Source organism: Penicillium subrubescens (genome assembly GCF_028828155.1).
Source record: "Penicillium subrubescens strain IBT 31985 chromosome Unknown utg000012l_segment0_segment0, whole genome shotgun sequence".
In the NCBI taxonomy this organism is placed as follows: domain Eukaryota; kingdom Fungi; phylum Ascomycota; class Eurotiomycetes; order Eurotiales; family Aspergillaceae; genus Penicillium; species Penicillium subrubescens.
In genome coordinates, this window is record NW_026643162.1 from 25,845 (window position 1) to 53,525 (window position 27,681).

The following is a 27,681-nucleotide window of genomic DNA, read 5'->3' on the forward strand; positions in this document are numbered from 1 at the left end:
GCAAATGGTAAAATGAATGGCAGATGATTTTAAGGGCGTGAATTATGAGTGTGACAAATATTTCCTGTTGATATAAGAAGTACCTCTGCAACATTTCACCACGGTTACTCCATTCGCTTGGGTATATATACGTTACTGGTTTGCGGGGTCGACCGCTGTAATGCTAACCCTAACTGAAAGCATTGCTATTTTACCCGGTCTCTGGTAGGAGGAAGAACAAGAGACTTAGAAATGAAGTCGATAGTGGTCGTTTGACGGCTCAGACAATGACCAGCATTTCTACCTCCACTGTCGATTGTTTACTCAGTGACTTCCGAAATGGAAGTGGTCCAAAAAGTGAGCTGGATGGTATCAAGATTAAAGAGACTGGTCAGGATATTCTGGGGGCTTGTGGTCAAGCCCATTATATTGAAGAGGATTGGGCCTCCTTAGAACTTTATATCACAGAGGCAGTTCACGTAGTGTCCTTTATTGGTGACCTCACGCAGTCAAGGGGAGCAAGAAGAGTGTAGTTTGGCCATAACGGGTCACCTGTCGCTGCGGTCGTAGACCGTAGCGTCAGATTGGGCCCGTCCGCGCTCCGCTGAAGGGAGGCAATGTGTCTGTATTGTAGTGGATTCTATGTACAGAGGGAAGGTGGGAGGGACAAAATCAAGACTTGACTGCGTGAAAGATGACGAGCTACCCGCAGAGGCAAGCAACTGACTCTCGTGAGGCAGTTGTAGGAGGAGGAGGCCCTCCGTAATGTCGGTGTAAATATCACGTGGGGCTACATTGTGAGGCAACCCCAATAAAACCACTCCCTTTATATATTTTATATCTCACAGTCAATCCAGCCTCACCATTGATGCTTCTCCACCGCAATTACATGTTCTTCGTCAGGGATGATACTCTGCCGGAGAAGACGTCAGCCACTGAAATTCACCATTATGGGCTTGTTTACACTCACTTCCCAATCATCAGATGGAAAGACCGACTGGATAATGCGTACTTTGCCGCGAGAATAGCGCACCACCGTGATGCGAACTCCAACTAGGCCCATTTTTCGGGCAACTTTGGACAGCAATCGTGGCATAATGAGATTCTTAATCAAATCGTGAAAACGGAAGCTTCGGAATACAGTAGAAGGCGGTTTCCCTTCAGGGTGACACGGTGATGAGAAAGACGCCGGTCGGGTAGGTTAATAGTAAAATCAAGTGTTTATATTTCATTTCACCAGCTGCATAACAATATATCAAGCAATTCTGACACTATGTGGACAATTTTATCACGTAGGATTTTCGAAATGAACAACCCTCCGCGAATATTCTCCGTCGCTTGGGTGCTGAACACGGAATAATGTTGACTACTATTCTTACAATACGCTGTCTATGTCAGACCAGCAGAGCCGGTGAAGACAATCACTAGCCATCCCCAAAGTGTCGGCTCAGATAGCTTCAATGACGAATTTCTCCGTTCATGAGCTCAAGCGTTGCTTGAATACCATCAACATATAGCCACGGGCGTCACTTACACTCCACAGCTGGGACTGAATCTTACCGAGAGGATTCCCCAGATGGTCAAAAAAACGATAGCCACGGCTCCTTAAATTACAGCAACACCTCAATTTTGGATGCAGTAATTGATTTCCAGCAGACTTTCTCTAAGAGTTCTCGTAGTCCCTTATTGACATTTAGTCTCACCAGTGATGTAACGCTTGATTGATCAGAAAGAAAGGGATATGCTAATTATTTTGGAAAGATTATAGCAGTCTTTGTGTGGGTTACAACAGACATCAGAATCGGCTGTTGATCGGCTCAGGTTCTGCATTGATCTGTGTCACATGTATATGATCTTACTACAGTTGACCTGACAAAGGCTGTACGACTTGGTAATTTTGTCGCCCAACTTACTCAGGGGCTTACCAATTAAGTACGATTTGCAGCCCTAACCTTATCAAGATTGATTACCTGGTTTACTTTCTAATGCGGGTTAGGCGGTCTAATTGCCACGTCAAATAAATAACCGATAATTTCCAATCAATTCCCTCTCTACTCGCCTAAAGTTTCTTTATCCGTGAACACAATGACTCGAGACCTGAATTACCTTCAATATTCATTCAGCCGGGTCTTTGGTGATCCTTTACACCGCACTGAATGTATTTGGGCGCAATGTGACAACAGTGTCCCAAAATCGTTTCGGACGAACGCTGCCATTGTGTTAATGAATCAAAGATGGAACTCAACCGATTCCCTCGAGCAAGTTGTGCGTTCAGCGACACGAAATATGCTCTGCGGAAGTTGCAGGTAGGACTGGCAACGACATATCACTTGCGCGCGGGAGTTTTCAGCTTTGTTGTCCTCGCAGACCTATCGCCCAGATCTGACAAAGTGCAAACACCACCCCAGTCCACAGACATGTGTTCCTTACCATATCAAGGAAAGAAATCAGGACTGAAAATCTAGCCCATGAATATCACCATCGCCATCACTACCTATCTCAACATGATTTCAACGAATTGCCCGAGGACAACGCTGGATCGTTTCACGAAAAGCTGCACTGCGGTACTAGACGAGGTTCAACTGAAATAATAAGCACCACAGAAAAGGAAATAATAGTCAGATTTAGAAAGATCATTAACTCATGCTCACTAAAAATAATTCGATATTGATAAAGCTACTCCCAAGTCCTAGTTTTTCATTCCGTAGGGTACCACCATCCTGACTCTGCAAAATCATTCAGGAGAGATTAGAGTCATAATAATTGAAAATATCAGATCGGGAGGGTAGGGGTTGAGCTTAAGTTAAATTAAAGCTGAAGCAGGCCAAAGGCAGACAGGAATGAAAAGTCATGGCCACATCTCTTCATACGAACATGCTTTAGTGAATGCTTTGAATGTGACACTACTTGACGATGGTATAGATGCGAATGTATACTGCATGCATTTTTTATCAACTTAAGTGGCTTTGCTTTCCATTCAATAATGGGAAATATCATCCTGTACCATGCTGCCGTACATTCGCCAGGACCAGCAATTACGTCGAGTTCACACTATGTCAACCCCAATAGGTTGCTACTCGTACCAAAACAAGGATGAACATAACGTCAATTGATTTCTAGATGGTGCAACACTTTTATATGGCGAATCTCAGTCATTTATGTTGTCATTAGGCACCAGGATATTCAACCTCCGTGGACCTCCGTTATACTGTAAGTTCATGGGTATTTGAACCCCCATGAGCACCCTCATTTCATGTTTCTTAATCAATCAATCATATACTCAATTTCTCCCCTTTTGATTCCGTTGCATTGATTGGCCTATCTCCAAGTACTCCGTAGCTGTCACATAGTTGATACACTATCTCCACGAAAGTGCCTTTCACTCGCCTTTGTGAATGTGGATCTTGTTCATCAAAGATTAGTTGCGAGCAATTGATATAGAAAGAGGAATACGGACACAACGCAAAACCCGTCCAAGTATCTTATAGCCCACTGGGGCTACTGTAGCAGCACCAGGAACTTCTGCTGCCCAAGGATTCAGCGCCAGCCATATTCACGCGGACTACAAGGTTCCATACATTTACATAAATTAAGGGTCCGATCAATGGCACCACGTGAATTTTTCGTGACACTACAGGTTAAAAACCACTCAAAGGATCTATCTATCTCTTTCCCTGACCACTTGCTCGCGTAAGTTTCTTTACGGATCTACCGGTGGTCCCTTAAGGATGATGATGTCGCTTTTATGTACCTGGGACGCGGCCTAAGATATAGAAGAGTCCTCTTGGTGGCAGAAGATCATTGCTGGAAAAATGTCTTATAGCTAGTAAATCTGTGCACCAGCTCGTAATTATGTAACTGCCATAGTTTCATGAAACTCTCATGTAGTGCCATTTACCGGACCCAAAATTACACGGTATCGAGTTGAGGGAATTTAGACACAACCGGCATGCCTCCACAAGAACATTCAAAAAATCTTCCCTGCACCATCCAGCAAGTTCATTAGTATGAAGAGACTGCAAAAAGCAATACGCGAATCTGCTCCTGTCTTCCTCGTACCAACCGCCCCTGCAATAGGTTTCTTCCAGGACAGCAACTCAATAGTGTATCATTCACAGCAGCTTTCTGAGAAATTGGTCGGATGACTGTGAGTGGGACTTGCCATTAAGGCCTTACTATGCCTTAATGGTCTCATTCCTGCGGCAAAACATTTATAGGTCAGGACGAGCCCTGCAAGCAGAAATCGCAAATTCTCTGTCGACTCAAGTTACCAACAAAAAAGAAGGCAAAACTTACAGCCGTCGCATTCCATGCAGCATTGATACCAGGCCTGTCTATAATGTGCTTAGGTATTTTTCCACCTGAGGTGAGTTTGGCACCCCCACCCCCTGGATGGTTTGCGATCCTTCTCACACTATTTTCTATAGTTATGGGAGCTAATTCTTTGCCATCTGGCACGAAGATCTTTGATTAGAATTTCAAAAGTCTCCTTATGCTTCTCACAAGTGGCGCACTCCCAAGTGCGACGACGCATTGGATATCATTTTTCCTCGGGCACTCCGTTCACGCTCAAGATGGTACTTTCGGATCCAGCCACTATGGAAATGAACGAGAGCCTGGCACTTGTTTTGGCCCCTATATCACTTGAACACTCAATTCTGAGTGCTCTCTGTTCCATGCCGGACGTGCCAGATACTCTTTCAGGTTACACTTTCCTCGATGTCCGTCGCAGCCTAAAGACTGGCAAATGGGATGATCTTTATAGTAAGATCATTCGGTTTGATGAATTCGACTTTCTGTACCTGCTCCTCTTTGACATCTACAAGTGCAGACCTGATTCGTTGATTTCAGTTGGGAATCTTTGCGGGGGCCGAATGCGACTGATTCGTCTTTGGAAAAAGTGGTTCACAGAGAACGGGGCTCCTGACGAACATGGCAGTGAGACATCATCACAAACGCTGTTCACCAAAATCGTTTGGGCAGGTCCTAATTTTGATGTTGGATTTTTGGTCTCAGCAACCGAAAGTGGGCCCGATAAACAAGCTGGATCAGGGCCAAGTTCGCATGTCATAACAAGACCAGGCGCTGATACTAAATTCTACCGCGTCAAGATTGAGAAAATGCTAGTACAAGATCATTATCTCTTAGGGCTGCTAGAAGGCTTCAATCCCAGCGATAGATGAAGCTCAACTGCACATATTCAGATGTCCATTTGCATACCCTTCTTGTAGAACTGTTCACCCCCTATTTAGTCAACGCCTTACTGCCAAAAGCGGAATTTACATGCGTATCTCTCTGTAAATACTGAAATTAGACCAACACAGTCACATAGTTTCATGACACTTGCGCTTAATGGGAATGGTCCGTAAGGTATCATGTTGTAGATCCATCGCACTTGCCATGTGTTCTGGGTCGATCGTTTGACAAAGAATAACGTCAACGGGCGTGATCGAGCAATTCACTACCTAATACCCGCATTATCCCCCCATATTCAGTAACGTTTTGAGGGGATGATTGGGTTGCGTTGTCCTTACAACGATCCTTACGATGTGGCTCAAAGATGGCCCAACCTAACCCCCGACTTGAAGTTGGAGATATTAGGCTGCTGCTCAAAAGCAACGTAGCGACTATCATATTATGACGCGATATTGAACCATGAGAGACAATGTTGACCTTCAAATCCACCAAATTCATCATTGAAAAGATTGGAGATGCCTGAGTAAGAAAGGAAAGGAATCATCTTGCTAAGCCTGCCTAGAGAATCCGGGATGGAATTTACACTACCACGCAGATGAAACGCAGAAACAGAGACCACAGATAGATCGTTTCCTATGTTGTGAAAAGTGATATGACCACCAGTTAACATCGGGAGAATATCTATTGTTTTTTTCCAACACTAAGGCACCATTTGCAGCATCGCGTCACAGAGTAACAGACTCTCGATTACGTCACACTCTGGTCGATACATAAAATGAGCAAAACGGCAACTTGGTTGCTTGAGTGGGCTACGTGAATTTGGGGGGCCATAACCTGATTTTCCGGGTATCAGAGCGCCCCTCTTTTCCCAGCACACAATTGTGTGTTCTGGATCAAGGATGGTGCTTAATCTGTCGCTTTTGGTAACGATAAAAAACACACTGAATTTCTTTCAAACCTGGTCGACGTCGACTTGAAAATCGTTGATTAAAACAATGTAGCACCTCATCCCAGTCAAGGGAGAGATATTGCCGGTAATACGTGATGAACATAACTTCCTCGTCCAAGTACTTTCGATACGCCGAGGACGAAATATCACGTAGCGAGCGGCGCGTCTTCCGCTGATCCACAGCGGCAGGAAATGATAAGACTCCTTCAGCAGCTTGCTGGGTTTCATGGAATGTATGAACACGATATGGCCGCTTGTGCATGCCAGAAGGCCATTCAAGGTCCGTGGTGGGTTCCTGGGGCCATTCTCGGGCGGGGTTGAGGACGGCATTGATTTTTAAATATTTGGTGTTAGGATGCGCTGGATTGGGAATGTAATCCTGGGTTGAACGATCCTCGTCCGTTCAAATTCTATCATGGGCACAAATCTCCGTATCTCCTGAGTTGCAAATTACAAATTGTGGATTCATGACTGGTAATTCCCCGGCTTGTACTGCATGCGAATAGCGCAGCTTGTCCGGCATGAGCTTTCAAGGTAGGATTGGCAACAGGTTCTGCCAGCAGTAGTTAATCCATTCCGTGCTTTCTAAGCTTTGTAGCTAATACCAACGGCGCATTTATTTTAAAGAACCTCCAATGCCCCCATCCTTGCTCCATGAATTTCTCGCTGTTATTTTGTTCCCTTAATGCAGTCCACGGCGATCCCAATCTTTACTGACATGGCATCGCACGTTAGAGTGGTAAAGATATGAATTCAATTTATATCTCTAGCACATAGGAAATAATGAGCAGTACCAGGTAAGAGTTCGTATGGTAGGTTAAACTGCGTAAGCCTGGATCTCGACCGAGGTTGCAAATGCACAACCGAATTTCAGTCTAATTTGCGACATTCCCGTCTATCTTTACATCAAATCTGATTGTCTCTGTCGCTCGCTACTCCCTTCAAATTAATTGAACGTATGGAGGTTGTAATCAAGATCGTCAAACGCGATCCGTCCCCATTTTTCTAGCCTTTTCTATATCTCAATACGAATTGTCCGAGAAAACACAAAAGCACATTCTCGTCGAATCACGGCTCATGAATCTCCCATATTACAAGGCTCGTCAGTGTCCCATCGACAACAGGTATTTTTGATTGCGGCCTACCGTTGTGTGTTATTCTGAAGTAAGCTGTAATCGACAGAGCGCAAAGTTTTTAATCCAATTTAAGTCAATTAGAGGCGTCCTTGTACCATGGGTTGACTCATCACTTTGTTCTGCTGATACGAAAGGAGAGATCCCGCATTCTAACCCAAAATCTTTCTATGCCTTTCAGGTGCTCAACTTGTGAATTCAACAGTGCAGCTGTGTTGTGCATGATATATATCTGAGCACGTAGATGCTGGATTTGTGCCTCCATTTCTTGTATTGATGTTCTCATAATGAATTCGCAGGATGTAGGATTGACCCTACCCACTCAGCTCAGGATATTGGATTTATATCAAATGCAATGCCCACCTTTGTTAGTCAAAAATGGAGCGCCTTTTGTTTGGGAGGGATCGTTTTGCCGGGCTGGAGGTTGACAGCTCCACACGCATGTAGCTCCTATAATTGCAATGGCCGGGATGAGATGAGAAATTACTGTGTCGTGGATATGCTGATGGCTCACTGACGCCCTGCCTAGATTTGGATGTCCTGTCGTCTGGACAGTCTCATCAAAATTGATCAAATATTTCCATATATGATCTCGAGTATTGAGACAAAGCCTAGCCGCGAGTTGATGATCTTTCTTGTGTCCTAACAGCAGATTTCCATTTTCGGATGCTGCTGAGCGAAACATGTTATTATTGTGGTGGGGCCACAGGAGCGCTGCTTCCAATACCTATTATCCCGTACTCAGTATCGCATTTACTGGGTTAACTTACTTTACTAAAATCAGGTCATAGAATCGCATCCGTTGAAACCTCGAGACTATTTGTCCAAGATATCATTGTAACAGATACATTAGCTTATTCTTACCAGTACGTTTCACAGTGCAACCGCTACTAAGCAAGCTCGAATGAACGTGGAGAACCTTCCAACACACAAATACATTGGACTTGCCCTTTCTCTGGCTAAAATCCTTTGATCTGACGACGGCGATATCCACGTTACGGAATTTTGTAACAATTCAATGGCAATAGTATACTGTACCAAGTATACCAAATATGCGTCGGCCTCGTGGGGGCATTTTTGCTCCGCCTGATATTTACTGTGATGCGACAAGTCGCAGTGGCCGGTAAATGAACTTGACGCCTCACTGACAGGTATAGGCTCACGACATTTCATTGTCTAGCATCCAAAGAGTATCAGTCGCTGCGCTGTCATCCCATACTGGATGCTCTAGCTAGGCTATTATAAGTGGCCATCACCGTATGGATCTTTTCAACTCTCGTGATAGGCTTGTCACTCTGTTGACATATCTTAGGATCAAAATAGGAAGGGAGCGCTCTGTAAGGGGAACCATGGCAAGCGGAGGTAGGCGTGTCACAGGCTCGACCAAAAACGCTGTCCTTATGTAGCACAATGCAATTCTTGAAGTCTACTATACAACCACAGCGTTGGATATACCACTGTAGCGGATCACTTCTATATGTTTTCATTATGGAAGAGCCTTTCAACGTGCGAATTTGTCCGATATAAGCACAGAAGCTGAACCTACGACAAATATCCTACATCAAGCATGTTTTGAGAGCATCGTCGTCACCGACGAGCCTTACGCACCGCAAATGACAAGTAAAGAAGGGCTAGGATCTACGCGGGAACGTATTTTCATAATTTTCAGTCTTCTAGCGAGATCAAGAAATAGATAACACTCGAAAATACGTAACATCCACATAAAATGTAAATGACCCCTGTCTGAGGGTCGCCTGGAGGAGCCCCATAGTATGAGTACAGCATTCCAACAAAAAGTTCTACAGTTGCCAAGACAAGGAATGAAAAAGACACTTGACGCAGCATCTGTGCACTCATACCGCTGTGTTCTTGAATGCGCTGAGCACAAAGTACGACCGTAGGCAGTGTTGCCGTGAACAGGGAGATTGCAACAAAAGCCCGAGGCACAAGAGACCTGTCCAATTCTCTCATAAGAGGAAACATAACAGGCAGGAATGCAGCACAGAACAAAGCACATACAATGTATTGTCCATGCTTATCTAGCAACTTAATCTCTTCACCTCCGCCCGGTAGCTGCAAATTTAGATCAAGGTCGTACTTATGCATCCGCAAGAAGGAATTAAAATTTGACAAAATGCTTTTCACCTTATGGTAAATTATATATGCAGGACGTCTTATCACGTGCAATCCCAGATTCAGCAACCTTAGTAGTTATATTTTCTACTTTCGGCACGCCGCCTTATATGTAGTTACATCATATATACGTTCCTTGTGAAGTGAATATGGCTCTTCGCCCCCAAGGAGGAAACTGAGTGAATAGTTGAGCCACTCAAAATTCGATATTCAGACCCTTGTTCCTACCCATTCAAACATTGGCCAAATATGGCACGCAAAATTTGACCCTCTGTGGCTGAAAACGTCTAAAATGGACCACTCTATCGATACATACCCAGGTACGATTTAGAAACCGGTTAACTAGGTCAGCAACACTTAGAAGTTTTCTCGGACCAGCCTATTGCTCTATCAACGAATGAGGAAGATATAACGACTCTCTGCGGGTCAAACTGTATTGAGAGATACTCTGGTAGTGGTAATCAAAATGGCTTGTCCCAACTTTGTGGGACATCCCCCATGATAAGTTCAGAAGAGGTTAACCCCTATTTCTCTCGGGCTCGGGACGACGATCATCTTTCCTGGCCATCTGAAACGTCTTCTCCAATCTCTTGGACTAGCTATTCAGATTCCCATTCTCCAAATGAGAAAGCTGCTGAAAATTCTTCCCGCATTAACTCAGATAACACTTCGCCCCTTTCAATGGCGCTAGATCTGTCTGCGACTAAGACATCACGATCAAAGAACTTAGGGCAGGCAGAATGTCCCATCCGGCCTAATTTGGAGTTGCGTTGCCTATCCGAAAATGAAGATATTCGTCCGACCGGTTTAACCCCGTGGAGGAGGTGACAAAGAACGAATCCGTATGTTTCCACTCCCAAAATGGAGCTGCATAGGGTCAAGCCGTGCAGCCTATGTGAATACCGTGCAGCACAGATTACGTTATGGGGCAGTTCGCGTGCGAAGCAAACGGTGTAACTGGCCCTACGGCTATATATACCGTAAATCTGATCTGCAATTGCAACTAATATCGGTGTAAAGTCAGTTTGCCATTTGAAACATAACAGCAGTCAACAGCTATTGAGAAGTTGAAAGACTTGGCTCATCTATGAGTATAGACAACTCATCGTACAGGTTTTTGGCACCCTCCTTTGCCTGAGAATAAGTACCCGGTTTGAGAGTCTTGGTATATTCTTCAAGATATTGATAGAGGCTCTGATAGAAGCTTAGTAAGCCATATGCATTCTTGTTTTTCCGATAGGTTGTCTGACAAAAATACCAAAATAGAAGACAGTCATTTGAAAAGCAGCTGTTTTCACCAAACGCGGGCGGTGTCCTTGCAGTCGATATCTCCCGTATATGTGCTATGAGTAGCTCAAGGTTTTCAGCAATATTTAGGTATCTTTCAATGTCTAGTTCATCTTGAACTCTGAGTGCAATTTCACGCAATGTGTACAAAAGACATAGCATCTCTGGCACCCGAGAAGCCACTGGTGCCCGGCCATTTAGTTTCACTAGACAACTTGCATTCGTAAATATGTTCAGTTTCACTCCAAGTGCCAGTTTCCCATCCTGAAGGGACCGCCGTGGTAGGGAAGCCTGGGTGCCGTCGTAGATTTTGCTTCCCGGCATGTAGCATTCACTGCGACTATCATCCCTGCCTTCCTCACCATCAGTACACAAGTGAGGCCCCCGGCAATTATCTGGTTGTAGGGAAGTATATTGGTCATATATATCTTCCAAATTGTAGTTCTTTAAACCGTGAAAAGTGTGGAGACTGGAATTATCACTGCTAGAACACAATTTGAAGGAGCAAGTCGCCGCACTGCTCTGACTGCTTTGTTGTTGGATTGATGACGTGCACACTGTTTCGCCTGGAATGTTGACGATGTCTGGATCCTGGTGAGCTGGTTGAACGTTCAGGTTAGGATTTGACGTAGTTTCCGAGAGTCGGACCTTTTTGTGACAAACTGAGGATTCGGGTGAATGAGATCTCTTATTTGAATCCATATCAAGATTATTTTGTTTACGGAGAAGGCAGTAAAACAAAGCCCCTGCTTTTCTTCCAACTTCTTATACTTCGCGTCTGACTACTCGGCCCCCCTTCTCTCTTCTCTGTAATAGCACTCGATATACTATGCAGCAATTTTAGATACCATCATATTCAAGTGCGATTTCCATTAACAGTTCCGAGCCGAGAAGCCATATTTGAATTCGGTGGATCAGAGTGTGTCCGCCCGACTAGTATTATACACGTATATTTTGACCTCTTACGTGGCTCGTGAAATACGGTGGACGCAGGTTTCCAGAGACCTTTATATGGCACATTGTGCCGGAAAATACTTATATCTGTTCGGTTCTAATTGCGCTGATGACAGGCTCCAAATTGGCCTTGCTATGTTTTCGCATATCTAGAATCACTTCGACTGATAACCACGTGAAAGTAGCTTCAAATGCAAAACCCTTTTTCCTAAGCATTCTTCACACCTATCCCCCAGAGGAAATCATGACCACCCTGTTCATAGTTCCCCATTCCCATGAGTGAGGATTAGACTATCCGCTATAACTTGCCCACGAGAGGTAATTTGCGGTCGACGCGGCCTTGCTTCCCAAAATTGACTCCCGGCTATTCATTGGTACCTCCATCGTGGATTGGGAGGCTGCGCTAAACGGCGTCGTATCCAGGCCCCATTCGTCTGGCTTTTTGTGGGTATCCAGTCCCCCAGTATGTCTCGAAGTATGTCTCGCAGGGCCGGCAAAGATCTTTCTGGAGTATTTGTTGGCCTATACGGCATAAGTTTTGACTCGGCATTTGGAACCTGCGTAGACCGGCCCTGAACTACAGGTCGGATTTCTTCGGCGGTCCTACCGTTAGGTCAGACTCTGCAGAAAATAAATCGAGTTCATACATGCATACCCCGTTACCGTGATCCTTCTGGATGTTGGCATAGCCGGCGGAAATCTCTGAGTCATTTTGATCGAAGGATGTGGGTTGCAGATGAAAAAAGAGTGGTTCAAATTCCTTCATGGGAAGTTGATAAGTCTTTAGACAGAATCTACGGTTCCTGCTCGGTTTAAATACAGCCAGGGACTGCTTTTCAGCGGACTATTGCATCATCGTCGCTGAAGAAGTGAACTAACAGGTCCCTGTGACGGAGACTAGGGTCTCCATCCCTCCGACGTTTGATTGCCAAAATATTTCATCATTTTTAATTCGTCTTTGACAGATGTGCACCAGCCGGGAACAAATAGTACGAAACTACAGCACCTAGCATTTGCGTAAATAGCGCATTCGCTTTAGACGGAAATATGCTGTGCTTTATCCTAACACCGTTGAAGAGAAAGGCTGCTGCATACAAGTCACAAGCAAGGATGGCAGGCACGGTGTGAGTGCTCTCAGTATTTGGGGGGGAATTTGCTTAGCCAACAGTGATTCAAATATAAACCAGAATAGCTCAGTAAAAAAAGTATCTGTAACGGCTACTCTATGTCAATTATACACGATTTACGCTTTCTGGTGCTGCTGATCAGCGAAACCCATCGTTATTCAGACGATGCTATTCAATCGGATCCTGGCCGCGTGTGAACAAGCTTATCCCCGCAACGTAATCCTCTATTCTCAATTACAGTTTATGACTTTAGTGACATTGAAAATAGATGATATCCAAGGAGAGAGGAAAGGGAAGGCTGAGCCTGCTTTCCACTAAAATAGGAAGTTGTGGAACAATAAGGCTCATCTTGTAAAAATACTTGATTGGACTCGCCCTTCGATCGGAGTTGTTTGACTGAGAGTGAAAGAATCGAAATGAACTTCTTTTTTTCGCCTAGATTGAATAAGCAGGGTGCCTGGCTGCCTTCACTATGCAGTGGGCGTCAAAAAGGAACAGGTCCAGATTTAGCTTCGAATGGGTCCTAAAATTTCCCGCTTTCTTCCAAATTGCCATTCGAGAGCCACCCCATAAAATGGCAATTATCCTCAGAAGACAGCAAAGAAGACAACCAGAGGCTTTACAGCAATCGTTTCGCAATGGCAATTACCCGCAGTAGCAACGGCTCAGGCGTAGAGTCAAATATTGCACCATCGGTGCCATCTCAAATCCCCCAGTCAGATTTACGAAGAAAGAAAGGGCATGGACAGTGCTTTACCGACGATCTTGACAAAGCTATTGTGAATCTTCAGGCCGTTGCTAGAAATATTCAGGCGCTTTTGACGATTTTGAAGGACAAAAGATCCCGAGAATTAGCGTCTATGAAAGACAACTCCGCTAGTGAAGGAAAATGGGAACTGCCTCTTCAGAACACCTTCGGATCAAAGATACCCACGGGGGATGGGCAGCTTCAGAAGCGTGATAAATTCTATTTCTCTGAGCCACTCTCATGGGCAACCCGTATTGGATCCGTCTGCATACTGGTACTTGCTATATTATCAGTAGACTGGAGCTCCTTTTGGAAGATACCTCCATCAGCGGCTGCCATAGACATGGGCGAATTCTCAAACCTCATGCGTACCTGGGCTGGAGCGGCCATTAAAGGGCTTTCACAGGAGTTTTCGGCTGGTCAAGAGGCCTAGGTGATCCACTAAACCTTTTGACAATGAGTCTTTGTCCAAAAAGTCGAAGTCTACCAAGCCATTTCTCCTTGATCAGTATTCTTTAGCTTGTTTGGAGAGACCAAACGTGATAGATCAATAAATGCTGTACATGATCAAATTTTCCAATCCTTTTTAGACAATGAAGGCTCGACTCCATGGGGTGTTCAACGGGCAAAGCTTCAGCAAAATGATTTATTCTTTTCAGAACACCCTGGAAAAACTGGATAACGATACAGGGTGGCCTTTGACGGCAAATTTTGGTTTCACGATCAATTAGTGCTGAGACAAAAGACTAGAATCCTCATATATCACTTCATTGGTCAAATATATTTTGAATGTTGGATGGGAGAACAATTGAACTGTTGGTTTAGTCAAAATTATCAGGGACAATACCTCATTCTGGTAAGAATATCCATGGAACTCAACAATAAGAACGTCGCTCTGAGGTACGCAACGTGGTGACCACATCTATTTACAGAATGTATAAATCCTACAGGTAATCTGGCTGTTTAGTGAAAGGCCATCTCAGTCACCAGTATGTCTTAGGTTCTCCATGGGCACTATTGTTCTGGAATCCTCTGGACAGTATAACTATACTTCCAGTAACGACGAGTAAAGGGAAACTAGCTATAGTGAAAACAACGGCGCTTTTCACTCTTAATTCCCGGAAGAACCCAAGGTTGAATCATTTGGCAATAATGTCAAGTTGATGATGAGATTTCAGTTACATGGATGAATCTGCAGCAGATATAAATCGGCCTGACGCGCTCTAAGTTTACATCCTTCCTATCTCTTCCCATGGGCACGCGGGTCGCATGAAGTCACAATGGACCATTCCCAACACCCATCATCAACGATCAGACTCATTGTGAGTACAGAGTCTCCTGTTGTATCACGATCATATTTGGCCAGTATTCAGCACTGACCAAGATTATGGTCATTTCAGCCCGACCCTGCAGGGTCGCAGTGGCTTGGACTCAGTACCACATGATGTGCCGTCAACTCGCGGGTTTCAGACGAAGATCTCAAATACACATCCGTCGCGAATTCCACAAAGACTAAAAGGTACAACGCAAATATTTCAAGAGCGATGGTTGATGAAGGATTTGACAATTTCTTTTCAGGGACTTTCTGGGATTACTGAAGCAACGGAGTATTCTGGAGCATCTCGGTATAGTGAGAGCCCAGCATAGAGAGAACAAGAAATCTTCAATTGAACTTAGCCGTGCCATCAGGCAAGGCAAAATTACTCAATGCAAATAACGGGCTACACTGGGTTGGACTGATGGAGAGGAGTGTTAATATTGCATACTGGGCTTGGTCACAAATCAGAAGTCAAATTGTCAGACACTTGTGGTGCCTGTTACGAGCTAGGACTACTGAGCGCGATATGGTTAAAAAAGAGGGAGAGAGAATCTTCACAATCGACGGAAAAGTCTCTTTCCAGCTTGCTTTCTTCGCGCACACCATTATTGTTTATCCAAAGAGCTCCCTTCGAAAAGAAACTGTAGCCGCACCAAAGATTGCTAAAGGATTTTTCCAGCCCGGCGTTTCAGTCTCGAAGCTGTTCTGCAGAGATACCATCCTCGGCCTCGAGTTTCTCGCGGTAATCTCTGGCATTCGCCGTAGCATCGCTGAGGCAATTTAAGATGGCGTTGGGGTAGACTGTTGCTGTTGCTTTCACAACCGAGGCTTCGATTGTTGGAGAGAGTGGGGGCTACCGATTTGGTCGGATCGAAACTGGCGAGGTCAGAGTAGAGGCCGCAAAGGTGCTGCTAGCATCGAGAATGAGCCCAAAACTTGAATTTGGCCCTGAGATGAGCTCCCAGTCGTACTACCGACTGTGAATTCATCACAGTACATCGGTTCAGCCCAGTTAACTATTCCCTCAGATGATTAGCAATATCTGATACGCGGCAATGTGTTGAGCCTCCTTCGACCAGATTCTTCGACGAGGCAATCGACCCAGAGTTATTACAGCGAGCGGCCCGGTGTTACGCGGTCCGTCCACTCCCACCATTTGCGGCCAGATACTGCTTCAGACCATTCTTTTCATCTCTAGATTTTCGCCTCAGGACAAGCAGACACATTCTGGTTATTTTTTGTCTATGTTCCCGCATGATTCTGCACGAGAGCAGGGTAAGCTACACAATTATCGGTAGTACGAATACAGTCACATCCATTGCTTTCCTAGAAACCACGGCGATAATAAAGCCGGCGTCAACACCTGGACTTGGCTACGGAATAGATGCTCGACGAAAGATATGCAAGTTTCGCCTCTGAGTCTTTCTCCGCGTCAGATTGTACGCAGCTTGTACTCATGATGGATTTATTCAAAGGGAACATTTTCGCCCCGAATTTCGCATTATATTCTGTAACTCATGGTAGATATCATTGCGCCACTTATATGTCCTCAAATGATGGGACCTACTAGGCCATTGAGGGCCATCCGTATGTAGTTTTCCCATTGCCCCTAAAGACCGCAATGTACGTCTTGTTGCTTCGACTTGTAAGCCCCTTTACGGTTGTCTTTGTTCTAGCGCGCTGCCCATATTTACTGCTTTCGAACTTCCGAACAAGATGATGAAGCAAACGGCGCGTACGGCCTGAGTTGTGATCAGTATTTCCTCTCTCAAGGAGAAAACGGGATCTCAAACTATGGGGCAACGATCATGGTGCAAGCATTAGTGAACCACAGGTTACAGAGAACTCGATGTTTCAGGTTGGAGTATGTTATGTACTACGCAAAAGCGTGAGCGCATCGTTTTGAAAAGAGTGGCGTCCGGCCTGGCCCCTAAATGGGTCGGAGATAATGTATTTGGTTGTAAGTCAATCAGGATTGACCATGTAGAACCGATTGGAAACGATCTCTACAAGGGGCATAACAAAACGAGTTCAGTTACTCTTGTAGCTACTGTATTGGAAATGGAGTCATCAATTTCGAATATTGTCAAAAAATTTATCTCATAATAGATGGCTCTGTCTCCGCCGTTTCAACTCTTGGTTATTGAATGAGTGGAAATCTAAATTCCTCATTTCTCAAGCATTCCATGATTTCCAATTCCGTACGGCCGCCCTTCTGAGTGACTTCGCTCACATGGTAGAATATGCGCAGCCCGTTCCCATTGCATTTAAATTTGCCTTGACCAATAAAAGTCCGGTTTTTAAGTCCAGCAAATTCTTCGCTTTTACCCTACTCAAGGTTAGTGCTGTACTCTTTAGTAAACACTGCCCCCTTCAGAGACTTACATCGAGGCGAAAACACGCAACTAGACAGGTATTCTCTCATTAGATTCTTGGGGTATTTTTAATACAATTGGAGCAAACTTACTTGGATTTCCCAATTGCGTTTCACCCGTGAAGTTTCCATAAAGAATGCTGTCCTCATCCTTCCCGAGCTTCACATCGCCATACCACGTGAGTTGCACCTAGGGAATATCTTAGCAGTAGGACCACTTTCGTGTCTTGAACCCTTTTGCGCCGTACCTTAGACCTAAATCCTGTCTCATGACCAGACGCCATCTCATGATCAATGCTAGATTTGAAACATCAGTATTGCTTGGACAAATTGAAACCAGCAACCGTCCCATCTCTGACTTACAGTGCTTCAGCAGTGACCTTTAAGTGCAAGATCTTCTCCTTGTAACTCAACGTAGCCTCGTCAATCCCTGTGATTGAGGTCGATTTAATGCGCGGCGTGAACGTCTCTTCCGGGGTGATGCTTCCCCCGACGATTGTCTTACCGATCGGTCGTTAGACGTGGCATTGTATTGTAATTGTTAGGATTGACAAGCACTCACAAAATTCAGATTTTTCGTTTGCTGATCTAGGTCTGTTTCTCCCTCAGAGTACTTGTCCACCTGCACCTGCACCATCATTAACGAATCAGCAGCCGCTCCTTTAATGGCATCATATTTGCACGAACTTCAATGTCAAAAGCATGCTTTAAAGCCAAGTTATCGCTCATGTTGTAGGATGATCAGAGTAATATGAATGTCCAGTGTCCGTGGAAATGGGCTACTGAGCGTGCTTTTATACTTCCTTGTTGCCAAACAATTACGCAACATGTTCAAATAGGATGTTTGCCAATGTACCCACAAGTGTTCTATCTCCATATCAGACAATGTGTCCCATCATCCGGAATCACGCCACATGCGCCCTAGACACATCATTTTCAAGCATTATCGGCCCATGGTCACCATACAGTATACGGTGCTAGGGTGTACTAGCGTACAATTCATAGCGTTGGAATTAGATCGGTCAGTGAGCTGCTCTGAGATACAAGTTTCTACTATCGAACCGACTTGGACAAAACAGAGCCTCAATTTGAATACGTGTTCCAGAAAAAGCCTTTACAGCCAGGATCATCAGCAGTCAAGACGTCGTAAGGTGGCGACGAATGGATCATCAAGCGCAATATAATACTCTAACACCAGCGTTGCGGTCCTAATGACAACTAAGTTTCACACATTGTGCCGCAATTGCATGGGTTCAGGCTCGATTAAACGGCGAGACTTTAGTGATAGTCATGCTGTGCTAATGCCGTATGCAATGCAGTCGTCAATGTGTAACAAATGCTTGCATATTTGACGTGTTTCTAATCGCGAGAACCTTTTCAGGCAGTTTCGGTTGTATATGTGGTTCAGAACTAGATGGTTGATTTAGATTACTAGTCATATGGTCATCCATACATCTTGCAAGTCCGACAGATCACTTGACACCTCTTCACCTTCCATATCACATGCTTAATTGTATATCAATCTCTGTGGGCACGCGAGGCTTGGAAAATGTTTCACACTGAATTTATTGACCCTACCAGTGAAGCTCTCAAAGAGTGGTGTCATTTTGAATAAGACACCTCAACGGTCTATAGGGTATGACGGGAACAATGGGTAGAGGCTCAGCAAACAATAGAGAGTAATTTATTGCGTAAAGCCAATACAAAAAGGCAATCTTTGATGGCAAAGAGCGCACTTCAAAAAGGCGATTCCCGCATGGCGCTAAAATTCGAGCCATGAACCTGTCCCAGAAATCTCAAAATCCCCATCAACAGCGATCGGAGGATCTCCCCATATAACGACTTTGTTGGGGAGGGTGATGGAAACGGCTTTGGCGTCAATCTTTCCCAAAATTTCCCCTCTGCCCTTCAGATGCTTGTCATCATTGTAGGAAAGCTCAACTTCCTGGTCGAAGTCAGGTAATTCCTCTGATATGCTACCCTTAAAAGAGTAACAGTAGCCCTCGATGGAAAATGTTGCACTAATTTTGCCTTTGCGGTGCATGAGGCCTTTGCGGTGCATGAGGGACCCCTGGATGGAGTTCATGCCTATAGAGACTTAGTCAGCGGGGACACAAGGAGAAAGGACAAGACTTCAGTATCTGACTTATACGCGGAGTACGATCTTCCAATTGGCAGGACTGTCTGAACGAATGAATTGAGCTGCATGAAACCAGATTGGTGGTGGAAGCTGCGGTATATAAAGCTACCACAAGCGAGAGTGGGGGCCATAATAGAACGAAGTGCATTCACTAGTCTCCCACCTCATTGAGTGACGCGTAATTAGGGACGACATAATAAGATCACAAATCGAGCAGCCACTCTTGAATGATCATGACGTTGGTAATCAATTGGACATAAATCAAATTGAATAGCATCATGATGGTTCGGTTATTCGTCGTCTCCAGATCCAAGAACTGGAAGTCGATAGCAGTCATCCTTCAACAAATGTTCGCCCTCGTCTTTCTGATTGGGAATGACGCCACCCGTTTCGGCTTATATGGTGGTCACCTTGTATTTTCCTTTCATAAGAGGTTGGGCCACCGAGATTGATTGACGATGGCAATGCATGATAGTCTGACCTTTCTATGCTGCCCACCAAAGCCGCCCTGTCTTCTGAATCGGTACTTTGTGCAGGAAATAGAATGGAACGGCCGACTGCCCTTGAACAGCTTCCAAGCCACGAGAGTGGGTCACCTGCAACCACATCATGTTACGAATGCCTGCGGTACACAGCCCTTGCTTTCAACCATGCCCCGAGACCCCGTGTCTCTCACAAAACAATTGGTTCCCTTCGAATCACCCTCCCTATTTCGTATTCCAACCTCTTCTCTCCCTATATCCCGGACACTATATCCGTCATGAACTTTATTCCTGTTCTTTTAGCAAAGTTTGTTATGGCAATCTATTCTTCGGATTTTTTCTAAGGCATGGCTCGGTGGAGCTGGGGATAACCTCAAGTGCCTCGCACTTACTGCAATGTATACTTACGGTTACCACTTTCATCATCTTCGGGTCCAGTATTCAACGTGCCTGGTTCTTGAACATCTTCAAGAGAATAATGTATCGCTCTCAACCTTCCTCCACATCTTCGCCAACGCGACAAGTCCGCAGCGCATGACGCCATCGCTTGCTATTGTCCGGATCTTTGGATCCGAATCGTAAATCCTCCTATCGCAGATTAAGCGTTGGCCAGGACTAAGAGGAAAGTGGGAGTTACCAGCTGGCGGGGTATACTGGTCAATGCATTGCAGCGCGAAGTACGAGAGGAAACTGGTCTCGAGGTCGAGAGTTTCGACTCTTATGTCGGCCGGTACATGTTTCCCGGTGCATAGATGCTTTGGATGAACCACGACCTGAAAATGATATTCATCTGCAGCCTGGTTGTTGGCAACGACGGCTTGAAGGATATTAAACTGAGCCCTATGGAGTATCAAGCCTTCTGGTGGGCGACCAAAGATAAGCTCGAAAGCAAGTCTCTACATACAAACACGGCTGTGCAGCTGGTGATGGATGGGTGGTCAGCTCTACCAGAGCCACACCAATGGGAGCAGATGTCGTTCATTTCCGGAGATGGTAAACGCTATGCCATCAAAGGAGTTGGCATGGCCGAAAAATCGGCTCAATTATAGAGGAAGGAATGGAATTTATACTCACGAGGCATTCTGACATTTAAGACATCGGTTGCTTGTTAGATAGTGACAATTTCGAAACCGTGCATAGACCGTAGAACGTTTTCACGGATGTTACCATAGGCTGATCTGAAGAAAATTATCGTTTCGTGCTACACTTTTATGGGGGTATTCTCAAATATAGCAGAATTTGATTGAGAACAATTGGGAAGTTTGTTTAGTTGTCTTTCTATCGGTTTATCAAGTGAAGTGCATGCGTTGAAGCTTTCAGCCAGGCAGCGGCCAGCAGCGAGAATGTCAGGTTTCTGGCTAAAGCCAGAAGGTCGCATCAGGTCAGGAAAGTTACACGTGTCTCGCTCGGATGTGCTCAATGATATATCCCCCGGGACTACTTAAGGAGCGATTTGTTGTGCTGTGCTCGCAAACTGTAGTTCAACCCAGTCAAAAGCCCACCCTGTCTCAGAACAACAGTGAACCCTGCAAAAGATTCCACACAATTCCACATTTATACAGACATGCCGATGAAGACCAACTCCGTCGAAAATCCTACAGGGTGCGGATGTGTGGATAATTACTGCCGCAATATTGAGGGCCTTCGTGAGAGAGAATTCCCCGACATGCAAAGTGCGTATCATCATTCCCCTAAAATTCTGTCCTAACTGACAATGGGTCTGCTACGGTACAGGAAGCGTTTATCTTGATCATGCTGGAACAACACCCCATGCCGCTTCTATGGTTACAAACACTCACGACAGCATGCCTAAATTATATGGCCACCCGCATTTCACGTCTCCTTCTGCCAAGCGGTCCAAGATTCTAATAGACGATATTCGACTCCGTGCGCTCGCGTTTTTCAATGCTGATCCCGATAATTATGACCTTGTATTTGTCGCAAACGCCACCAGCGCCGTCAAGCTAGTCGCCGAATTCTTTCGAGACGTTTGGTCCTATGGATTTCAGTATGGATATCACATTGACTCCCATACCAGGCTTGTAGGCCTACGAAAACTTGCCACGGCGGGTTATTGCTGCCTTGTTGATGGAGATGTGGCAAATTGGATCGTGGAAAGTTGTACCGCATCGTCTAGCAGGCCCAGGCTTTTTGCATTTCCAGCACAGTCTGATCTGACTGGCCGTCGTCTTCCGCTTCATTGGTGTGATGCAATCCGTAACACAGGTGGCAAAGGAGCAAGGAACGTATTCAGCCTACTGGATGCTGAATGCTTTGTATCCACAGCTCCTCTTGATGTGAGCAAAACAGCCCCCGATTTTGTGGCTCTCAGTCTCGCCAAAATATTTGGATTTCCTGATTTGGGTGCATTGCTTGTTCGAAAAGATACTGTGTATGCCCTGGATGGACGTAAGGCGTTCGGCTATGGTTCGATCAACATGGTGAAAGCTTCTGGCGACAAATGGTACGCGAAAAGAACAGCCTCAATTCGAGAGCGTTTTGAAGACGGGACGCTTTCTCATTCTAAAATCATCGCTCTGGGCACCGCTTTTGGCACTCATGAGCGTTTATACGGTTCGATGGCCAATATCTCAGCCCATACCTCGTGGCTAGCTGGGGAAGCCTACGATCGGCTCTCTGTATTGCGACACTTCAACGGAACCAAGCTATGTCAAATATACCGGTCTGAATATGGAAATCCAAGATTACAAGGCCCAGTCATTGCTTTGAAGTTGAGTAACAGCCGAGGGATCGGGATTCCCAGCGCGGATGTCAAAGAACTGGCAGCGACAAGGGATATTCAGCTGTATGTGGACTCAGCCTGCAACCTGAATGGAACAGCGTCGTCTTTAATGTGCACCCGTACTGGCCGTCAGCGATTTTATGCAGCAACCCCTGGTTGTTGCGGTGATGACCATGATGTGCTAGTAGGTCGACCGACCGGCGCCCTCCGTATCAGCTTGGGTGCAATGACCAGTCTCAACGACATTACTGTCCTGGTTTCCTTCCTTCACGATACCTACGTGGAGGAAGGACCAGACACTACTCACTTGCTTCCTCCTCAACCAAGCGTTAAACCATTCGCTGCTCAACTTTTCGTTGAAGCCCTGACAGTTTTCCCCATTTTGGGCTGTGGTGGTTACAGTATTCCCATGGGCAAACGATGGGAAATCCACGAAAATGGGTTGGCTTGGAATCACACATGGTGTCTAATACATGACGCCACAAATGAGATCCTGGAGAGCCATAAGCATCCTCGCATGTTAGAAATTCGTCCGACTGTTCAGCTCCATCATCGCGTTCTTCACCTTTCATGTTTTAAGTGGACTGGACCGAATCAATTTAATGTCAAGATTCCGCTTCCTGTTGCACAGCCCAACCAACGGTGCAGACCAAGCACCGAATCTGTCAGGCGGCACAAGGATATACTGTGGGTGCAGAAATATGATATTAGTCCCGTCAAGACGTTCTTCTCGAAGGTCTTGGGTGAACCTTGCACCCTCGCCATAATCTGCTCGCAGCGCACGACTGAAACTCTGCCCCCATCTCCTCCAAGTGGGACCTACCGAAGTCGACTACGGAGGGTCTTCAGACCAAAGGCATCCTGGTCATGCTTCTCTTGTGCCAAGTCTGATAGATGTTGCTCTTCCGTGTGCTCCGTCGAAAAAACCACGCCCAAAGTACTCGGAACTTCTCTGCAGTGTGAATCTGTAACCAGGTTTTCCGAAGTAGAGAATGAGTATCTAAATCAAACATCTTTGGACTGTGATGAGAAACAAGCGAATATCATGGTGGGTGAGCAGCCAACGCGTTCAACGAACGAAAAGTACCCTTTTCGTCAGTGCCACTGGCCGACTATCCGCATTGGGCCTAGTAAGGTTCAATTTGACTCTGCGCGAAAAGTCGGGCCAGTTGATCATGAATTGCTCGAAGCCAACAAACCATCTGTCAGTGTGGGCGTACGTCAATTTACTGGCCACATTACATATGAGAACTATACGATCCAATCACCGAAGGGAGACAATGGCCACAGAAGAACAATTGCTGCCGGGGACATGGTTGTACCTGTACAATAGGTGTAGATCCATGGTCTAATCCTAGACTGGTCAAGTAGCGTTTAGAGTGAATATATAGCCATTAGCTTGTGAGCAGAGAGCCCTCGTAAAAAAAGCTTCCTTCATATACTATGATTAGACTTGTCTTCAATGCCACATCCTTACATACTAACTTATTAGTTCAATTCCTTACTCGGCACAGATCCAAGAGGGACATTGATGTTGTTGATGGCACGTTCTGCCAAGCTCGACGTTTCGGGGACATCATGAGTGATGTCTGTCACGCTTTGTTAATCTAGAATGGCACAGGAGACATACGTTTCCATTTCTGCTACAGTATCCTGAGCCGTTGATGATGAACAAACTTGAGGCGAAGAATCGGTCAATTTAAGCTGCGTTATCAAGGACATTTATTTCTGACATCAACTAGGTCGTTAAACATTCATGTAGTAATAGAGGTTCGTATTGGAAGAAGATCAATACTAAAGTTGTGACAAGACAGAAGATTAGGTTCCATGTCTCCAAGGAAGTGATCATTGCTTTTTCAAATGACTCTACAATATTTCAAGTTCGCTTAGGAGCGACCTTTCCATATTCTCACTATTTGGCGCTGCCAGGTATCCCTGGCTGCCCAGAAGAATCGAGCGAAAATAAATTTGAATTCAATAAATTGATTGTCTTTGTCCAAATACAGGTACGATAAAAATAGAGACTAAAACTGCATCCTATCGTAGCGGGCATACATGGCAACATGGACACTATTAGTCGCATCAAAAAAAGGTGTTTGAAAATAAACGGGAATCAAGCTTTGAATTGCTACTTATATGTCCCTGCTGTTCGCAGCTCTATCTCGAAAATACGTAAAACTCCGACCTCTTATTTGCGTAATGGCGCGGCTAAGGACTAAGCAGAGATTGACCTCCTCCGCGGAAACCCAGTTGTCTCCGGCACAGAGCAGCAACGTGATATCTGAGGTAAGAAGGCTTATTCATGTCCGAGTGCAGACGTTGACAAAATTCGGAAGACTCCCCTGCATAATTCGTCAAACCAGGAAAATATCGACCCTCTCGCTACGAGAGAAGCCAGTGTATGTCTAACGACCGTAGAAACGGATGACATAGACCCAAAATTTCAACGTTTGCATCAAGCAGTTCACAACTTAGCCGAATTTTGGTACTACTTGGCCGTGTTCTTGATCGAATTTTTCACTAGGCCCAAGGTGTGATCCCTACGGTTCCTGAGGCTACGGTTCCTGAGGCGGCGTGGTACAACAGCCATACTTGAATTCCGAGGAGTTGAAATGAAATTGCTAGTCCAATGATGTATCAAAACTAACGATTAGACTGCTTTTCCGTAAGATAACACACTTCCGTTGAAAGAGAGTTTTCAATGACCGACGAGTCAACATCACTGTGATTGTTGTGGTGGGCTGACAGGACCCATAATACCGCTATGGAGGTTTGGATGAAAGAACCGTGTTCATGGAAATAAATGCTGTTATACTACGAGAGAAGGAGAGCCTGGGGTGAGGATAGAGGTGAAAAGCGTGAAGCCCCTGGCGGGAGACTTACCCAGGCGAGGAAGCGTTCAGAGAGCATGTAAAGGAGACTTGGAATTCCACATTTCCTGCCCAGAAACAATATATTGTTTTACAACCCTTCTCCAGTCTTCTCCCGGAATCGCACAAAGCTTCCGGAAACCTGGGTCACTATTCACATTCGTCGATTGTTTCCTTAAACTTAGTTATTCATTAGACCCTTAACTACAGAAAGGAAATTTATCCAAAAACGCCTTGTCTCAGGAGCTAGCTTGTATTATACCTAAAACGGCCAGAACCTCAGCATTTATTGTAAATATACCCTACAACTCAATGCCCCACCCCACCTTGACGGTCATCCTTTAGCAGGAAATCAAAGGAGGGTGCGTCGTCTGGCTCCTTCCAAGCCCAAGCCCTTCATGTCATGATCAGCAGCAGGTATCTTTCAGCAAGCAGAAGGTAGAGGCTGCCGGCCCGGCTCCAGCAGGCATGCCATTTTGGAATCTTCTCTATCGTATGGACGTTTGGTAATCTGAAAGTTTTATTTTCAGGCAATACCCTGGTCGGCCGTTATCTGCATACATCTAGTGAATTTGAATAATCAAAGATTATAGTGTAACCCTGTCAACCTTATGTCCCCCCCCCCCCAAATTAGCACTTCCCGGCTTCTCTTGTAAGTTACTTCGTACTTCTGTAGACAAATTTTAGAACAATACCCAAAATCCCAAACACTTAATCGATGGAAATGGATATTTGCTCTCGTGAAGTATGCATGGGTCGATGGCCCAGCCCAATTCGCTTCACTCTTCTTTTTAATCCGCCCAATATCGTTTTCTGTTCTCGTCGCGAAATGATTTCGATCCAGCCCGCTTCTATCTTTCTCATATCTTCTTTAATCCTATTTTAGAAAAGGCGATAGAGATTATCGTTCTCAAGGGTTCGTATTTCCTCAAATTTTTCGACTGATACTCCATTCCGGTCGTTGTTTCACAAGAGTGGTAACTATGCTAGACTCTTGGTTTTGCGTTTGTTTTGCATATTTTGTCACTTTGCGTGGCAGAAACGGGCATTAGTATAGCCATCACGTCTCCTTAGTAGCCCTTTCCGTCTCTCTCTGCGTAGAGTCTAACCAGCTCTTCTTGGACTTTCGTTAATAGACTCGGCCCCTTGCGCTTATCCTTGAGCTGTCGAAGCTACTCGTCCAGCTCTGCTATCCTTCATCTTTTATTCGCTGAAACGTGTTGCTGATTACTATATCCTGTCGTATTCGCGGCGCTTGTCGACATAATAAAGGCGCTCGTATCTTCCTGAAGCTGATCGTAGTTTCATTTATAACACACTCTTGGGAAAGCTACTACTCAAGCTTACTACTTGGCTCGTCCCTTCGATGGTCTAGATGCTTAGCTGAGGTCAATCTTGTGTATACTCACTTCATAATAGCCGAATCCGCTGAGTGGGGAATTTTGTGGATTGCATAATAACAGGGATTGTGACAGGCGCCATTCATGACCGTGCCGAGATGATTCAATATGGATTGCAATGAAAGCCAATGAAAGGGGACGGACCGATCCGGAAGGTGAGATCGTATGTGGAGAAAAAGGTTGGGAAATCTTCATTGGGGGGCATTTCTAACGTGGCACTGATGTGTCAGTTGATGGTACGTTTCTGGGAATTACTGGAAAATATAACTCCGTTCTATTGAGCACGGACAGTGCGGGAAAACTCTCAATGTATACTTTGGCAATCAGGATCCGAGGAACAAACATGGAAGTGTGTTGGTGACGCACATATATTTCTGAAGACAGTGTACCAATGCTGATTCAAACATAGTCCAAGCTGAAGATGATATTGCTTACCGACAAACGCTTCGTAACCGATGAATAAACAAAGGGCACTTTGTAAGTGTATACCATGCCGTCCGAATATTGTATATACCAAGCCAGTAGTGTATCGCAAAACACATGTCTTTTCAAGAAATTAGGATGGGGATGGGGCAGTTCAGTTAAACAGAGCTGTTAGTTACTGCAAGCTAGGGCAACATGACGTAAGCATTACTGGGTAACCTAACTAATACTCGACATTGGTTATGTAGACAACTAAACCGGGATCCTCGGCCCACTTTTCCAGTCTTCATGGGACTATCGCGGCATAGCTGCTTGGATCAATCTCTCACTGATCTTGGCAGAGTTATTCGAAGGGACTTCATTAAGCTGGCAATGAAAGAACCTGCTCTATGATAAAGAGAGTAAGTCGAATGTCGCAATGAAAG

General features: G+C 45.2%; 6 protein-coding genes across 6 annotated transcripts; 3 read left to right on the top strand and 3 right to left on the bottom strand.

Annotated features, from left to right (window-relative positions):
- Positions 1-549: 549 nt before the first annotated feature.
- On the bottom strand, positions 550-1,197 carry N7473_013117 (uncharacterized protein). The gene is made up of 2 exons (XM_057159056.1): positions 950-1,197; positions 550-892 (listed from the first exon to the last, which is right to left on the bottom strand). The coding sequence occupies exons 1-2, from the start codon at positions 1,073-1,075 to the stop codon at positions 839-841; spliced, it is 180 nt and encodes a 59-aa protein (XP_057002244.1). The 5' UTR covers positions 1,076-1,197; the 3' UTR covers positions 550-838.
- A 3,356-nt stretch (positions 1,198-4,553) lies between these two features.
- Positions 4,554-5,162, top strand: N7473_013118 (uncharacterized protein; the record flags this gene model as incomplete). Its single annotated transcript, XM_057159057.1, has 1 exon — positions 4,554-5,162. The coding sequence occupies one exon, from the start codon at positions 4,554-4,556 to the stop codon at positions 5,160-5,162; it is 609 nt and encodes a 202-aa protein (XP_057002245.1).
- Positions 5,163-16,310: 11,148 nt separating this feature from the next.
- Positions 16,311-17,954, bottom strand: N7473_013119 (uncharacterized protein). The gene is made up of 7 exons (XM_057159058.1): positions 17,886-17,954; positions 17,761-17,826; positions 17,562-17,698; positions 17,447-17,495; positions 17,292-17,388; positions 17,210-17,229; positions 16,311-17,153 (listed from the first exon to the last, which is right to left on the bottom strand). Exons 1-7 carry the CDS (start codon positions 17,925-17,927, stop codon positions 16,965-16,967), a joined length of 600 nt encoding a protein of 199 aa, XP_057002246.1. The 5' UTR covers positions 17,928-17,954; the 3' UTR covers positions 16,311-16,964.
- A 1,006-nt stretch (positions 17,955-18,960) lies between these two features.
- On the bottom strand, positions 18,961-19,284 carry N7473_013120 (uncharacterized protein; the record flags this gene model as incomplete). Its single annotated transcript, XM_057159059.1, has 1 exon — positions 18,961-19,284. One exon carries the CDS (start codon positions 19,282-19,284, stop codon positions 18,961-18,963), a length of 324 nt encoding a protein of 107 aa, XP_057002247.1.
- A 1,315-nt stretch (positions 19,285-20,599) lies between these two features.
- Positions 20,600-20,869, top strand: N7473_013121 (uncharacterized protein; the record flags this gene model as incomplete). The annotated part of the gene is made up of 1 exon (XM_057159060.1): positions 20,600-20,869. One exon carries the CDS (start codon positions 20,600-20,602, stop codon positions 20,867-20,869), a length of 270 nt encoding a protein of 89 aa, XP_057002248.1.
- A 515-nt stretch (positions 20,870-21,384) lies between these two features.
- Positions 21,385-23,896, top strand: N7473_013122 (uncharacterized protein; the record flags this gene model as incomplete). Its single annotated transcript, XM_057159061.1, has 2 exons — positions 21,385-21,493; positions 21,555-23,896. The coding sequence occupies 2 exons, from the start codon at positions 21,385-21,387 to the stop codon at positions 23,894-23,896; spliced, it is 2,451 nt and encodes an 816-aa protein (XP_057002249.1).
- Positions 23,897-27,681: the final 3,785 nt, after the last annotated feature.

What these genes read in the sequence shown, in the direction of transcription:
- N7473_013119 (XM_057159058.1), bottom strand. Translation starts at nt 17,927, where the DNA reads ATGAGCGATAACTTGGCTTTAAAGCATGCTTTTGACATTGAA. An exon ending in AAACGAAAAATCTGAATTTT is followed by an intron (nt 17,699 to 17,760) that starts GTGAGTGCTTGT and finishes CCGATCGGTAAG; the next exon opens with ACAATCGTCGGGGGAAGCAT. An exon ending in AAGGTCACTGCTGAAGCACT is followed by an intron (nt 17,496 to 17,561) that starts GTAAGTCAGAGA and finishes TTTCAAATCTAG; the next exon opens with CATTGATCATGAGATGGCGT.
- N7473_013117 (XM_057159056.1), bottom strand. Translation starts at nt 1,075, where the DNA reads ATGCCACGATTGCTGTCCAAAGTTGCCCGAAAAATGGGCCTAGTTGGA. An exon ending in TTCCATCTGATGATTGGGAA is followed by an intron (nt 893 to 949) that starts GTGAGTGTAAAC and finishes CTTCTCCGGCAG; the next exon opens with AGTATCATCCCTGACGAAGA.